The sequence below is a fragment of the Corvus hawaiiensis genome, chromosome Z (assembly GCF_020740725.1).
Source record: "Corvus hawaiiensis isolate bCorHaw1 chromosome Z, bCorHaw1.pri.cur, whole genome shotgun sequence".
In the NCBI taxonomy this organism is placed as follows: Eukaryota; Metazoa; Chordata; class Aves; order Passeriformes; family Corvidae; genus Corvus; species Corvus hawaiiensis.
The window spans coordinates 43,096,624-43,111,612 of NC_063255.1; the positions used below are offsets into that span (position 1 = coordinate 43,096,624).

General features: G+C 43.5%; 1 protein-coding gene across 2 annotated transcripts in view; it reads right to left on the reverse strand.

Annotated features, from left to right (window-relative positions):
• Positions 1–14,989, reverse strand: part of MARCHF3 (membrane associated ring-CH-type finger 3) — an 85,705-nt gene that overhangs the window by 32,554 nt on the left and 38,162 nt on the right. For both annotated transcript variants that reach the window (XM_048291553.1, XM_048291552.1), the window contains exons 3-4: positions 13,109–13,322; positions 11,864–12,071 (exon numbers count right to left, since the gene is read on the reverse strand). In XM_048291553.1, the coding sequence (XP_048147510.1) occupies positions 11,864–12,071; positions 13,109–13,299 (399 nt within the window). In that variant the 5' untranslated portion in view covers positions 13,300–13,322. The remainder of the gene's footprint in view (positions 1–11,863; positions 12,072–13,108; positions 13,323–14,989) is intronic.

Here is a 14,989-nt window from a genome sequence, read left to right on the forward strand (position 1 = left end):
CCCAGGGAAGTGGGTAAAACCTTATGTCACTTCCTCAAAAGTTAAGGAGGTTAAAACTGCCTCCTGGAAGAGACGCCGTAAAAAGAATCCTGATTTTGCACCTTCATGTAAACCCCCTACTGCAGATCTTTATGTTAATCCCTTAAGTTAAGTTGCACTGTTTTGCACTCAGGTTTTTGCACTGTATTTTGTAAATCTTTGTCCTGATACTCCATACCATAGATGTCCTGACTAAACCCCTGAGTTTTGACTGGGGAACTAGTTTAAAGGCATCCTAGGTACTGTCGAGTTGTAGGGACGATAGATTACAATTATATTTTGCACTATTGTTTTGTTACTGTTCTATGCACTTTTAAGTTACTAAGAGTTACAACCCAGCTTTAAAGAAAAAAAAATAGGGAATTGTTGCTGCCTGTTTTGAGCTTCCCATCCCCCCTCCCAAAGACATGTGCTCCGAGTTCTTTTGTTCCAAGCGCGGGCAAAGCCAAATGTAACTCAAACTCTTCAGCAGTGTCTGATTGGCCGCTCACCCCGGGTCCGCCCCCAGTCATCCCCTTGCCCCTTCTCCGAATAAAAAGATGGTCGAGGGGAGGCAAAGGCCCTCTCTCAGCTCAGCTACCTTCCTGTAAACATCTCTGGTCGTCTGTCTCATTTGAAGGCTTCTAACTGCAGGGAATTGAGCGAGCAGGGAGCTATATTTCTCCCTCTTTGCTTCTGCTGATGGTATTTGCTCTGCAGCTGATTCAGGTACCGATTTTAGAGCTACTAAAGTGCTAGATCGCCCGTGCTACCTCTCAAGGCTGCTCGAGGCTTTCTAAGGCATTGAAATACAAGCGCTAGCCGGTATAAAGCTGAAAAGATACCTTCTACACTTTACCACACTTAACACCGTTTGCAGGGATTTTCCTTTGTTTTTAGGCAATACTGGAGACCTGACTTTCTCCCCCTTGCTTCCTGCTGGTGTCCACCTCTCTCTGTACCCACCACATCATTTGTTCAGCTGTGGTAAGGGCTGCCTTGAGAATGGGATGTGTTTAGTGTAGTGCAGCTCCTGGCATTTGCCCGCTGGCTTCTTTGAAAAACTCCCTCCTTAATGTGCAGCGTGCAGAAAATGTTTTAACATTTTGCATGCTATTTTAGGATTTTTGTTTTACATTCAGCTCGTAATATTCGCAAAGCCATTTTCAACTTGTTTGCAGATACCCACATTTAAGCAGAGTTCGAGGCACACAAGGTTATTTTTATTAAGAGGATATTAATCCTGCGAAACAGAGTGCCTGAAAGTCAGCTGCTGAAGCAAAGGTTAGGATTGAACAGCTATCAAGCCCACACGCCCACATTTCTATAAACAGGATTTGAGAGAGCAGAGGTGAAAGAAGTTCCTACAACAGTACATTGAGGCCTTTTAATTAAAATAAAACCAAAACCTCGTCACACAAGTCAATATTTGAACAGGAAAACTACTAAGCCCTGTAATTTTTGCCAACATGAGCTGTAGGGTTTGGTCAAACCTGCTCTGCAGCATCCTTTTATGGGTTTTTGGGGCCAGCAGAACCAGATGAGGCTCGTGCATCCTTAAACTCTTTGGTCGTCTTGTTTCTCCAAGCATGTTAAATGTGGCAGTAGAAGTCCTGTCCCTTTAGCTCCAGAAACTGAGGCTGAGGAGGCAATTTCATCTCTTCACGGCTTAGTGCCCTAATTTCTAGCCACCTTCTTGGGTTTTGTTTGGTTTTGGGTTGTTGTTTTTTTCGGTTGGTTGGTTGTTTTTTGGGTTTTTCTGTTCCTCCCTGTTACAGTGCTGCAGCACTGACTTGGAGGAGCAGCAGGACTCAGGAGTTTTGTCGAGGACAGTGTGCCAGGTAAGGAATATTTCTCATCTAGGTATCCCACTCCTCTATTATTTTCAACCTCTGCTTCATCTTTTCCCAATTTACCCACACCATGAAAACAAATGCTGCACTTATCTCTCCATGTTTGTGAAAAACAGTCAAGAAATTGAGTGCAGCCAGGAACTACTCTGGCACTAGCAGAAAAGACACAAATCAGTAGACAAGTTTGCTTCAGCCTCACCATCTCTCAGGTGGAAATAATAAATAATCTACTTTCTTTTTTCCATGAGGCTTAACTGCAACAGAATGACTCAGGAGCCAAAGATCCATCCTCATGTACAACTCAGGAATTTAGAACACGAAAAATATGTTCATAAATGTTTTTTTGAAGGATATAGGCTTTTAACTTGCTTGAATACTTCTGAAATGCTAAGGAAGTGCAAAGTGCTTTAAACTAGCTATGTATTACTGTAAGTAAGAAGTTGTAAGGGAAGGTGCCAGTTAAAGAGGGGGGTTCAATACTGACTTTTTCCTTTCCTTAACCAGGAAAGATAATAACCAGCTGTGGAGAGTTCACTCCAACAAGCAGCTAAGCCCCCACACAGCCATTTCCTCACCCCTCCACCCCATCAGTATGAGGGGGAGAACAGCAAGGGGCTGCAAGCAGTTTTCCTCAGCAGAACTTGTGCAAAATGAGGAGACATACAACTACATTTGAGCATCTCTTTATTTTACTGTAGCTTTAAAGAAAGTGCTGAGAAGTGAGTGAAAGTCTCACACTACTTTCCTTGGAGCTTTCAATCCATTTACTTAAAAACACCCCCAAGGGTTTATGCACAGCCATTCTGGGTTATATCTGTTTGCTTCTGAACAGGTCTGATTCCAACCTTCCCCTTGTTACATTTCCACGAGTCCCTGCAATGTGAAACCACCAAGAAAACGAGAGGAACTGAAAGCACCTGAGAGTAGAGATTGTGCTTTTAAGGGTTTTAAAGACTTTGCAAAAAGGTTTTGTGGAAAGCACTTGTTTGGAAGGTGACCTGGAAGAGAAATGCCGAGCACTTGTATGCTTCTCCTTGACCTCAACAGGAATTGCAGGTGTTCACCACTTTCCCAGGACAGACTTCAAAATTTTGGCACCCATGCAGCTCAGGGAGTGCAAGAAATGGTTCCTAGTTCTGAGCAAGGAGGAAGAAGACCAGGAGTGCAGGGGAGGCAGCATACCTGTCAAGGCATGTGTTATTATCCCCACATTACAATTGTCACTGGACACAGTGCAGTGCACCTGAATTAACACAGCATTTTTCTCTGTGCCATCAAACTTGATTGAAAGTTTGAGCAGATTAAAATGGTGTGAAACTGCTTCACAGGCTGATGGCTCCCTGCTCCTTATGCCTTGTGGCACCTGAACAAAGAGTCAAATCCTAGCAATTCAAATATTAGATGAGGCTGTGACAGGTAAGAGTAGTATTAAATAATAAATAAAGCCATCACCAATCTACAGTCTAACCTCAAAAAGCCAGAAGGATTTCATCAGCAAGCTCTGAAGTATAAGTCAAAAGCAAAGATTAAGCAATTTCAGTGGTTGTACAGGTTTCAGTCACAGCACTTATTTTTCTCCTGAAGTAGTGCACACCTGCCTAAATCTGCATCTGTTTCTAGGTTTCAGTCATTTGTTTTGGGAATGGAATGGGCACTGTCAAGTTAACTTTACAGCTAAAAAGCCAAGTCAACTAATCCTTTTGTACAACTCATAGCCACACAGGGATCCTAACAAAGCCCTGAGCTAATTAATTACTGTGGCAGTATGGTATGGACTACCCTGCTGGCCAAGAACGAGATGTAAGGCCAGATGAAGCTATCAGATCTGCACTGTGAAACTCTGAAATCTGACCCATTAAAATGTGTCAATGTGCCCAATTATTTCTGCAATAAATGGAGACTCTCAGAATGATAATTTCCATTTGGGGGAGGGAGAAAGAAAAAAAAGAGGTTATAAAAAGGGTCGTGTTTAAAGTAAAATGCTGGCCTGCCTGGTATTTTGTGAAGTACAATCTTAAAGTGATCAGCATTCCCTGTTCCTGATCCACAGGTAGAGAGCTGGAGTAACAAGACATGAAACGAGTTCAGCAATGGCAGAAAAAATGAATTCAAGATCTTTAAGCGCAGCACCTGATGCAAAACCCAGTCTTACTGGGACAAGCAAAGAGACCATTTGAGAATACAGCACCTCAGAGGGATGGGGGTCCACATTTATCTCAGCAAAGTCATTCCCTAAATTCATCTTGGGGAAAGCCAGATGGGAGAACTGAAGGGAAACATCAGTGAATTAAAAGTGCTACTTAAGCTGAGGGACAAGGCTGCCTTAAGAAAAAATGGATAATAGTTGTCCACAAATAAATTTAGGATGAGAATCAGAAAAAAAGTCCCTATCCTTCAGAGGATCCAGCTCTGGAACAGCCTCCCAAGAAGAGCAGGTTACGCCAAAACCCTAAAAGCTGACACAGTTTTGAGAAGGACCTTGCTTACATTCTGGGAGAGATTTTTTGATGTACCACATTCGACTTGACAAAACACTGTGAACACACCTGGGGCTCCTTCACCCCACACACGTAACACACAGAGAAAGATTTGCTGCAGTCACTTCACAAGGCAGAGCTGAAATTGGAGAAGGAAATCATTGGAACAAGCAGCAGCCAAGTACCAGAACACCCTGGAGAGGCTCAGACTCTGAATTTATCTGCCCTAACCTAAATGAGCTGCCAGCAGAACACTGCTGTAAAACACCTCCACGATTCTGAGCTGTCTCACCACTGCCAAAGGCCAAATCCTGGAAGTGCTCATCTCCACAGGTCTAACTTCAATTAGATGACTCACAAATGTAAAAGTAAAGTGTGTGCACCGTGGTTTTCCTGACCAGATCCCAAGGCTACAATCTGTTTCTGCTGGAGAGCACCCTCTAGTTCTGTACATTTTTCTTGGGGAAATGATTTTAAACATTGCTGGAGTTACACCACGAAGCAGGGGGGGAGAGGACAGGAAGGAATTATCTCCCCTAAATGCATTTTCCTTTGAGCTAAAAATAGCTCACTGCACATCAAAACTTATCAGTTCATTTTATCGTTTTCACGCTGATGGCTCAGCAGGGAGTCCTGGTGGAAGCAGGCTGTACACAAGCTGAAGTGCTGGAAATTACTGTGGTTTCTGGTTTCGTGCCAGCAGCAACCAGTGGGAGCATTTTGCCTTGGGCTTTAAGCACAGAAAGCCTGATATTGCCTGGGTTTTTTAGAATGTTTCTCTGGAATGAAGAACATTTTTAAGGACCAGGAGCAGTGTTTATTTCCCCTCCCCCAAAAAATTGCATCTGAACCAATTTTTTTCCTGACCCTATTTTTACTCGGAATGTCCATTTTAATGTTTTTCAGTGAAACGTTTTGAAACTTGGCTTAATGATGTGTAACTCAAAACCAAAATTTCCCAGACTAGAATGGAATGTATGCTTGTTTTCAGTGCCGTGAAACATTTTGGGTGTCTTGAAACTTTCCTGGATTAATGTTTTGCCAAGGAAAACAAACTTTTGACAGTTACCTTTTGGCTGAAAAAAATATTTATGCTCTAGTTCTTGGGTTTCCTCCTTATATCAAACATTCAGTTGCTGGCACAGTGATATTGTCTTTAGTAGATGATTTTAGAAAGGCCATGGTGACAGCTCACAGAGATGTTTCTTTGCTCTCAAAGACAGAGGCCTGTGTATTTGAGAGCTGGAATCAAAATTATTTCATCTCTATAATGTTATTGTGCTAATATTGTGGCCTCTTTGTAAATGATTCTGCTCTTTCTTAAGTTTAACCCCTATTTTAACTCAAATTCCAGGGAATATTTTAATTGTGGATGTCTCTACGAACCAAGGCTTCTTTTTGAAATAGCAAAGGAATTTTGCTACTTTTGCATGTTTCTGAAAGGGGAAGAATTACGTTTTCCATTGTAAGGATGGTGCATGATAAAACTTTGAAGTTTTGCTCTGTTTTGTTTTCTAGAAAGGATAAACCACAGCACAGACAGCTGGTGTTTTGCCCCATGACAAACAACACTGGCAAACTGGTGACAGGGGATGGGGAGAAGGCTGAGGCACCCAACAGCTTTTTTGCCTCAGTCTCCAATGGCAGCCTCTCCTCCCACCTTCCCGAGGGGATGGAGAGCAGGGTAGGCACTGGGGGAAAGGAAAGATCCTGTTCAGGGCCAGCTGAGGAACCTGGATGGGCACAGGTCTGGGGGACCTGCAGGGATGCACCCCAGAGTCCTGAGGGAATTGGCTGGTGGAGTTGCCAAGCCACTCTCTGTGACACTGGAAAAGTGCTGGCAGTCAGTGAGATCCCAGGTGAGTGGAAAAAGGGAAATATTGCCCCTACCTTCAAAATACATGGAAAGGAAGACCCTGGGAACACCCACCTGTCAGCCTCGCCTCTGTGCCTGGGGAGCTCGTGGGACAGACCCTCTGGAAGCTCTGCTGAAGCTCACAGAGCACAGGGACGTGGCTGGGGACGGCCAGCACAGCCTCACCAGGGACAAGTCCTGCCTGACCAACCCAGTGGCCTTCTCTGATGGGGTGACCACACCAGTGGACAAGGGAAGGACTATGGGCATCACTTACCTGGGCTTCTGCAAAGCCTTTGACAGAACAACCTTCTGTCTGAACTGGGGAGAGATGGATTTGAGGGATGGACTGTTGGAAGTGTTCCAGGCCAGGTTGGATGGGGCTTGGAGCAGCCAGGGATAGGGGAAGGTGTCCCTGCCCATGACAGGGGTGGCACTGGATAAGATTTAAGGTCCCTTCCAGCCCAAACCATCCTCTGATTTTATGATACACAAAGTTCCACCAAGCAGCAATCATATAGTGGTCCATGGATGTGGTGTCCAGTTTCTGGATTACACACACTCAGCTTCTAAAACAGGATTAGCAATTACCTGCTAGTGAAAACAAATAGCAGAGCTTGCTCAGTGGCACTCTAAAAATCTATGAAAGTTCTTGCCGGTCCAATTACATAATACTATAATTTTTTACCATTAGTCTGGCTCACTGCTGTTCTGTTTTCCTACTAGCCACTTAATATTTTTGGAGATGCTTGTGTCAGTTAGAAGATTTCAGGATGTGTCAAGAAAAAAAGATTTTGTGGAATTGTGGGAAAAGCTCTGTTTCTTTCTATCTGTGTATTTTTCCAATGCTCTCATTCTGTTTTGGGTGACTGTCTTCCCAGTTAGGCAGACAAATATATGCGTTCAAGAAAACCAACAAAAATCACATTTTGCATTTTGAAACAAAAGGAAAGCAGAGATTCACTGTTGATAACACATACTTCCACACACTGTAAATGTCCTGATCTATAAGCTCAAATATATGGGAATGAAGGACATGATAGATAATAAATGCTTGATAGGTCTACAAAAAGACAAGTGCAATAAATCGTAGCACTTCTATTTTTTTATCTTTGAAAACTGCAATCACCTTCCCCCATCTTGCTCATTCTTGAAGTATCTCTGATTGATTGTTCATTTATTTGTCCTGGAAAATTTCCTCGAGTATTTTTGCCCTTGATTGTTATAAATTTAGGAATGAGCAGTTACAGATGTGATGGTTTGAATTAGTCTGTTCTCTGATAAGTAATTTTTTTTTTTTTTTTTAATGGGGAGTGGGTTGCTCTTGTTTGCACTCCTGCTGTCAGTACTAGAAGAAAGATTTGTGCACTGTAGCAAATCCTTGTTGCAAGGAACATAAAACTACTACTTAATTTCTCTTTAAAGGAGAAAGAACATTCTGGTTTGGTCTCTGGTTTTCACTCCATTAGGAATAAATAGATCAAAAAAAAATGCATCTTGGAGAGTTTATGGTTTTAAAACTGTGCTGGGGAGTTTATTACTTTTTTTTTTAGTACTTTTTTAAACTCAGACATACTTCCGCTGGAAATATACATGGTTACTTCAAATTCTCCCTGTGTCTTGGTCTCAGGGGGATTATTTTCAGAGCTGAAGACAACTAGGTACAAAATGTGTCTCCGTCACCCTGCCCTTTTAGGGACAAGAAAGGAAGGAAGATGGACACACCTTAATTATCTGCTCCCAGCCCTAATATGCTGTACGGACAGCTGAATTTCCTCCAAACTTTGATTTATGAAAGTTTTCCCGGTTGGTTACTATGCCGAGGAACCATTTATTTTCCTTCTGGCTTGAGGCATCATCCTTTTATAAACTACCTGCAGCAAATCTGGTGTCTCTTCATTACAGTAATTTAATGCTAATGACTTGCTTCACTGAACAGTGGAGAGGAAAAATAAGTAAAAATAATCCCAGCAGATAAAAACATTGTGACTCGAAGTCTTGCAAAGGGAATAAATTCATATTTCAATGTAAGGCTTGGGGAAGTTTTAATTTATAATGTAAGCTCATCTTAACTACTTCATGCATAGGTGTACATTTTAGAGGGGTTTTAAATTTATTTTACCTTACTGATAGAAGCTTTATAGACAGCAACACAGTGGGAAAAACTGAAGTTAATTTCAGCCCAATATTGCTGTGATTATCCTGACTTTATTTTTTCTCCTAGTCATGCTGTTTTGCTTATGGGCTTTGTATTGTTAATTAAGTATTAAAAAATAAAATTCTATTTGTTTGCAAAAAAAACAAACCAAAAAAACAGAAAACCAAAAAACCAACAGGTACCAAATCCTGGTTGTTTCAAGACAGGTAAGTAACTTACAAGCAATACAAGCCTGACTTACACGGTCACATAATACTCTTATACCATTTTTATGCCTTAGCTGGTTGTTCCCTAACATTTTATTGCAAATAAATATATTTGTACTGCCACGTTTTGTGCCTGCTTCTGTAATGAGCCAAGTGGAAGCAACACAGGCACAATATGGATATTGAAATGGAGATGATATATAACACTTACATAAAGCTTGACTAATCTTTATGCTGAAACATAGAAAAAACAGCTACGTGGATAATACCACACATTCCTGGTGCAGATTTCTTCCTGTGGATTGGCTGCATTAAAAAAGCAGCTTGTATAAAACTGGAAGGTCCATAAAAGTCAGTAATGGACTTACTTCAGTTTGAGATTTTACTGAGCTGGTTTTGAGGTCCTTGGCTGGCTTGTCACAAGGAATATCAAATCTATGCATATCAACCACCATATTATAGGTTTCTCTTTCCTTTGGCACAGAGTGGAAGGGGTGGGTTCAGACCCTGGCTCCTTGAACTGAATTTTGCAGTACTGTGAGTGCTGAAGGAGGGGTTTAATCACCACCACAGTGCCTGATTCACGTTCCCAGTGTGGAAACACAGTTCTTCTGGGGAGAATAATACGAGTTTAAAAAAAGAAACCAGGAAGCTTCACACATTTATTGTTGAGAGGATGGATCTGCCTGATAGACTGCGCTACCATTGCCTGCTGCTCTGGTTGGGTTTTGGGCATCAAACAGCCAGCACATTGCACATTTCTGGGGAGAAGATTCTCCTTTAGACAAAAATATACAACCTGTGGCAGAGACAAAGGAGAAGCACAGAAACTCCTCTGCTGCTTCCATAATGATGGAGACAGGGAGGAGGGAATATGGCTGAACCATCAGCCATGCCACTGATTCCATTTCAAGCTCACTGTTGCTGCAGCCTCTCCTGCTAACAGCAGGAATAAATTCACATATGACATTTATAGATAATACAAGTAAAGTATCTCAATTTGTTTCCACTGAAACAGATTTATTCCAGGCCCATGTCTAAGCCACCAGGAAGCAGTGATCAATCCAGTGAAGGGATGAAGAGAACGCATAATAGCATGCTGTTTTCTTTTCTTTGTTTTGGGGGGGGGGGGGGGCCTTTAAGAAAGAGTATAATATGTCTTGGAATAGTCAAAAACACCTTTTTTTTTCTTTCCTGGTGGAAGATCTCAGAGAAAAGATCAATATGATGACTGATTGCTTTGAGCATTTCTTCACTACCTGTCACTGACCCCTGAATGGGATGTATTCTCTCTGTGAGATAGGGCCTGTTGAGGAGTTACTGGATAGCTTTGTAGAATCCGTGCTCTATAAATCACTTTATGAGTACAATAGTCCCTCTTGACCTAGTAAATGCATTGGTAAGGCTCACCATTCACCTCCAGTGAAAGGAGGACCATTTACTCTTTCCATTGTCTAGGTCAGGGGAAACTTTGGAGAAATAATTATCTCATTAAATGAAGAGAACTTAGACACCCCATTCCAAACCTACGCACACTGTGGTATTAAAAGCAGATGGCCACTTTGGCTTGTCACTTGCCCAAATATTACAGCAAGGTTTTTGTGAGAAATGCAAAAAACCCACTGCACCTGATAAACCTCCGTGCCTGTCCTCGCACTCAAGGTAACACAGAGAGACAGGCATGAAAGTGCTTTTAGGACACAGAGGATGAGGGAATCTGGCAACTTGGCACCTGCTTTAGTCCTGCTTTGGGAACTCTCAGATTTGCTGCAATTATTTGTGTGGGGAGGTCTTTGCATTTCAAAGCACCGTGTATTAAATAAGTAGAAACTTTCAGGACAAACTTGACTTACACTGACAGAAATCAAGAAGTTTGATTATCTTCCTGCTTAATTTTCCCCCTGGCATACAGCTCACTTTAGTTACTCTTTGTCTCTGCTGCTCTCAACTTTAGAAGTACATCTTCAGTTCCCTTCTAAACAGTAAACATATCCTTTTTAAAAGGATTGGGGGGTTTTATGATCTTTCCTGCAACTGCATCAAGCTGTTGATTTCTGCACTAAAATACTGTGGGTGTAAGTAGCTGAGAAGGCAGAAAATATTGAGCAGTAAAAATAAAAAACATTTTACTATGTTTCAGAAATGTTCTTGTTCATGGTTTTCATTTGTCCTCAGCTGAGAAATAAATGACAGGTTTACCATTATTACTCTAAATATCACTGTTGTTGTTTCTACTATTTATTACTGCTTTTGCCAAAAAAGAAGCCTCACTTCATCAGGGAACAATCAAACAACCACAGTGCCCCAACCTGTGTAGGGTCAGCTTTGCTTTCAGCTCCTTCCATCATCATTTTTAATACTGTAACTCCTTCCACCAGTTTTGACACAGTTTACAGGAACAACTAAGATGCACAGGAAAGACATTTTGTCCTGAACCCAAGCTCTGCATGTAGGTGCCTCTGTCACCAGCTGGTACAAAATGATGCTTCTCCTTCATGTTGTCAAGTGTTATTTGTATTTCACTTTTAATTCCAAAAGAAACTCTAACTTTGCTTCATCTTTTTCCAAAATATAATGAGGGAGAAAAAAGGTCATTAACAGTGTCAAGAGACTGAACTTTCTTCGGTTTCTTTTCTTTTCCTGAGGGCCAAACATACCCTAAAACCCGGAAACTTAATGAAGCTGCTATCTATAGTTGGCAAAAACTGAATTTTCATTGATAAGGGAAGAACAATTTTCCAATTCAATGTTGAGTCTGGCACATAGGCAAGAAGAGGCCAAAAGGTCACTCACAAAATGTCTAAACATGCCAGATACTGAACAAGAACAATTCCTTCTTGATGGCTTTGACATGGAAACCGGGTTTCTAAAGCTCTTAAGTTTGTTACCTCTCTCTCAAAAGCAAGAAGAAAATAAAATTCCTTACCTATATTTAATATTCTGAGTCCAGACAGTTGTCTCACATTCCACAGAAACTGCTCCTTACCTCTCTTCCACCCTCAACCAGGCCGGCTGGCATTCTAGGAATACCCTGCACACTGCTTCCTAAATCTTCACTCAGGTTCAGAGTGAAGCAAACCCATTGATCCCATTCTTAATCACTTGTTTTGATTTGGCCCAAAAAGAGGAGTTTTGTTATTCCCTGCCCTTTCCCTGAGCCCCTGCCCTCGTGTTTCCAAACACCAAAATTCACTTTGGCTCCCGTGGATCCGCAGAGGCTTTGTGATGCCTGTATAAAAGCAGACAAGGTTTTGTCAGTAAAACTAAGACTTTGGGGCCGTGCCCCATGTACTGACCTCCACCAGCGGCCTGGGCTTGCGCTCCACTGCAAACCTGAAGTGGCAGAGCTCACAGTAGCTGGTGTTGGAGGACGAGAGCCAGTGCTCCAGGCAGCTGCGGTGAATGGTCCCCAGGGTCCCCGTACACTCGCAGGGGGACAGCAGCTCCTCGTGGCTGCTGCCCTCGTGGCAGATCCTACAGATGGGACGGTCATTGAAGGGGCTGCTGCAGGAGAGGGAGAGAAAACTGCTGGTCAATGCACAAGGCTGTGGCATAGCCTTTTTCTGTGTCACGAACTAACAGTGTGCGAAATATTTGAGTTTAAGAGTACTTTGCTCTGTAATTAGTAATCCAAGCTGCTGGGCTAATGGTTTAAGGCATTTTGGCCTTCTTGTTTAAAATATCTCTTCTGTTAGGGGGGAAAAGTGCAGAGTGAAAGACATCAGAGTGGCAGATGAGAGGCAGAAGAGCAAGTGCTTCTGTACTTTTTTGTTCCCCAGCTTCTCACAGACCCGTGGTGTAGCCACCTCAAGAAATCCCAAAGTGCATCAGGGAGGTTTTCAATCTGCCTCAGCTGGACACTTCTTGTTGTAGTGGTGATCCTCTGACCTAAACATTGTTTTCACTGGCCAACAGCAAAGAGCTGCTGAAGGAGCAGCACCGTGCCCTGGAGTACAGTGAAGGCAGGGCCACAACTTCAGGAAAACACATGCAAGCAGAAAGCTCTTGTCCCTGGAAAGAGTTTCCCTCTCTTTGGGACACAATACAGGGAGGTCAAGGAGTCATACAAACAGACCTGAAAAGGACTGTACCAAACACATCCCTGCTGTGTGGCTGCCTGTGGGTATTTCTTCTGCACTGCTTTAAGATCCATGAAGTTTTTCCAGCACTCCACCAGTGAAGACAAATTTAATTTTGACCCAAGCATCAAGTCTAGATAAGGCCAAAGCCTTCAGAATGCTCTTTCTTTCTTCTAATGAGAACAAAGCCAGCCTGAAGCAGGCTTCAAAGGCATAAATTAAACATATATTTCAGCACTAATCTGCTTCTCTAAACCAGCAGCAGAAAGAGCTGGCCATTCAGTTGGACAACAACTGAAGCTGCAGCACTGGTGCTAGAAACAGCTTGTCTGGCTGCTCAGCACGCTGGCTGGGGAAGCATTTAGGAAATGTGGTGCATTCTGTAGCATGGCCATGATGAAGCTGGGATGGGGGTCCAACCAGACGGGAAGGGGCCTGTTCCTCACGCTGTCCCCCACCTACCTCTGCACGGCGAGGGTCCGCACGACGGATGAGAGCAGCTGCCCGTCCTTGGAGGACACCTGCATGACATACTGGGGACAGCTGCTGGCCAGGCCCCCGCTGCTGCTGGCCAGGCTCTTGCCATCAGGGGCTGGTGGGCGCGGGCACTCCGGAGGGACTCCCGGCAGGTGGCTGCAGCGGCTCGTCCTCATGGCGCTGGGCCGCGGGTCCCCATCTAGGCAGGAGGAAGGACAGGGAGGTGGTGTGGGACACATCTGTCCCTGTCTGACCAACACCAGGCGTGAGAAGGAGCATCCCTCACTCCCCACCCCGGATTTCTGAAGCCCACTCGGCAGGGAGAGCGAGTTCACAACATTAGGTGTCACAGGAAAACAGTCGGCGCATCCCACAAGCAGCAAGCCAACAACCCTGCTTTTTCCTCTCTGCAGACTCCTGAAGTCACGAGTGATAAACAGAGAGGCTGAACCTTTTGCTGCTCCCCCTCCAAATATTTCAGAGGAATATACAATCTTCACCCTTTGCACTTTTAAATTTAAAGGTTCTGCCACTGTCCGCCAGCGGGGAAAGTTATATACTGGAAGAGAAAATGGCTGATCAGCTTCAAATCCCCTTTGAAAATACTTCACTGCTGCTCTGTGTCTCCTATCACCAGCCTGCAGCAGAGAACAGACCTGGCAATTAATCCTGTACAGGGCTTTATTCACACAAACCTGCTTAATAGCAGCCTGTGCACAGCAGTAATTTATGCCACAAGGTGAGGCAGAAATCACAGCCTGCCCGCATCTCTCTTCTCTATTTTGCTCCTTCTTGCATCCCTGGTGGTGTGTTTTGCATGGTGCTTTCAATGGTAATCGGGAAGGAAGGGTTATGCTGGGAACAAGGAGCCTGGGCATGTAAATTCCTGATATTTTGGTGGGATGCTCCTGGCTGGGTGGGTTTGTCGTGGAGGGGAGGCTGCGTGGCTCCACCAGGATGTGTCCCTGCCCTCTTCCCCTTCAGGTCAGGCACCAAAAACACACATGCAGGGTGGATTAATCCCTCTGCAAAAGGGGGAAAGATTCCCTAGCATGCCTTGGGACGCTTGGCTGCAGTCACATGTAAACCTTGCAGGTTGCAATGATGATATTCCCATGTTAAAATCAGGAGTTTCCCCCTCAAAAAAAGTGTTCTGTGTTGCACGCCATGGCTGTGTGGTGTCAGCACTGCAGCTGAGAAGAATCTTTAAAAACTAAACGTTAATAAAACCCTTTAAACAGGGGTGTTTCTCCAAGGGTTTAGAAGAAACCTTGTGATTTGCCTCTGTTGGATTTGAGTAATAGCAGCATTAACCTTGGGAAGCCCCCTGAAGGGATGTATTTGGCAGAAGGATTTTGCTGCATGCGAGGACTAATGAGGATGCTGGACCACTTGCACAACGCAAGTTTTCACACAGGGACTTGTATTCTTAGAAAGGCTTCTAAAATAGGAAAATGCTTTGGCAAAGCGTTTGTTTTGCAGGATTACTTCGGCTATTCTCAGACCACACATACCCCAGGGAGCGAGCTGGAGACTGATGAGACAGCTTACAGGGGATAGAGTGTTCAGAGAATGGGGAATGGACTCTGGGCTTAATTTACAATGAAAATGAAGCAAATGGCTCTTGTCAAAACCATTAACATATAAAAGATGCAGACATTTCAAGAGAATAAGAGCCACAGACTCTCCAAGGAGACCACGGTGTTCAGCAACATTTTAGTTTTAAAATCCATGCCGAGACTCTTTAACAAGAACATTCAGCTGCTGAGTAGCTGCTTCATTAAACTTAAAAAGCCTAAGATGTATCATGCTTACAGACCCACGCAGCAGAATTATATATTTCTTTCCTGATTGCTTCACTGACCT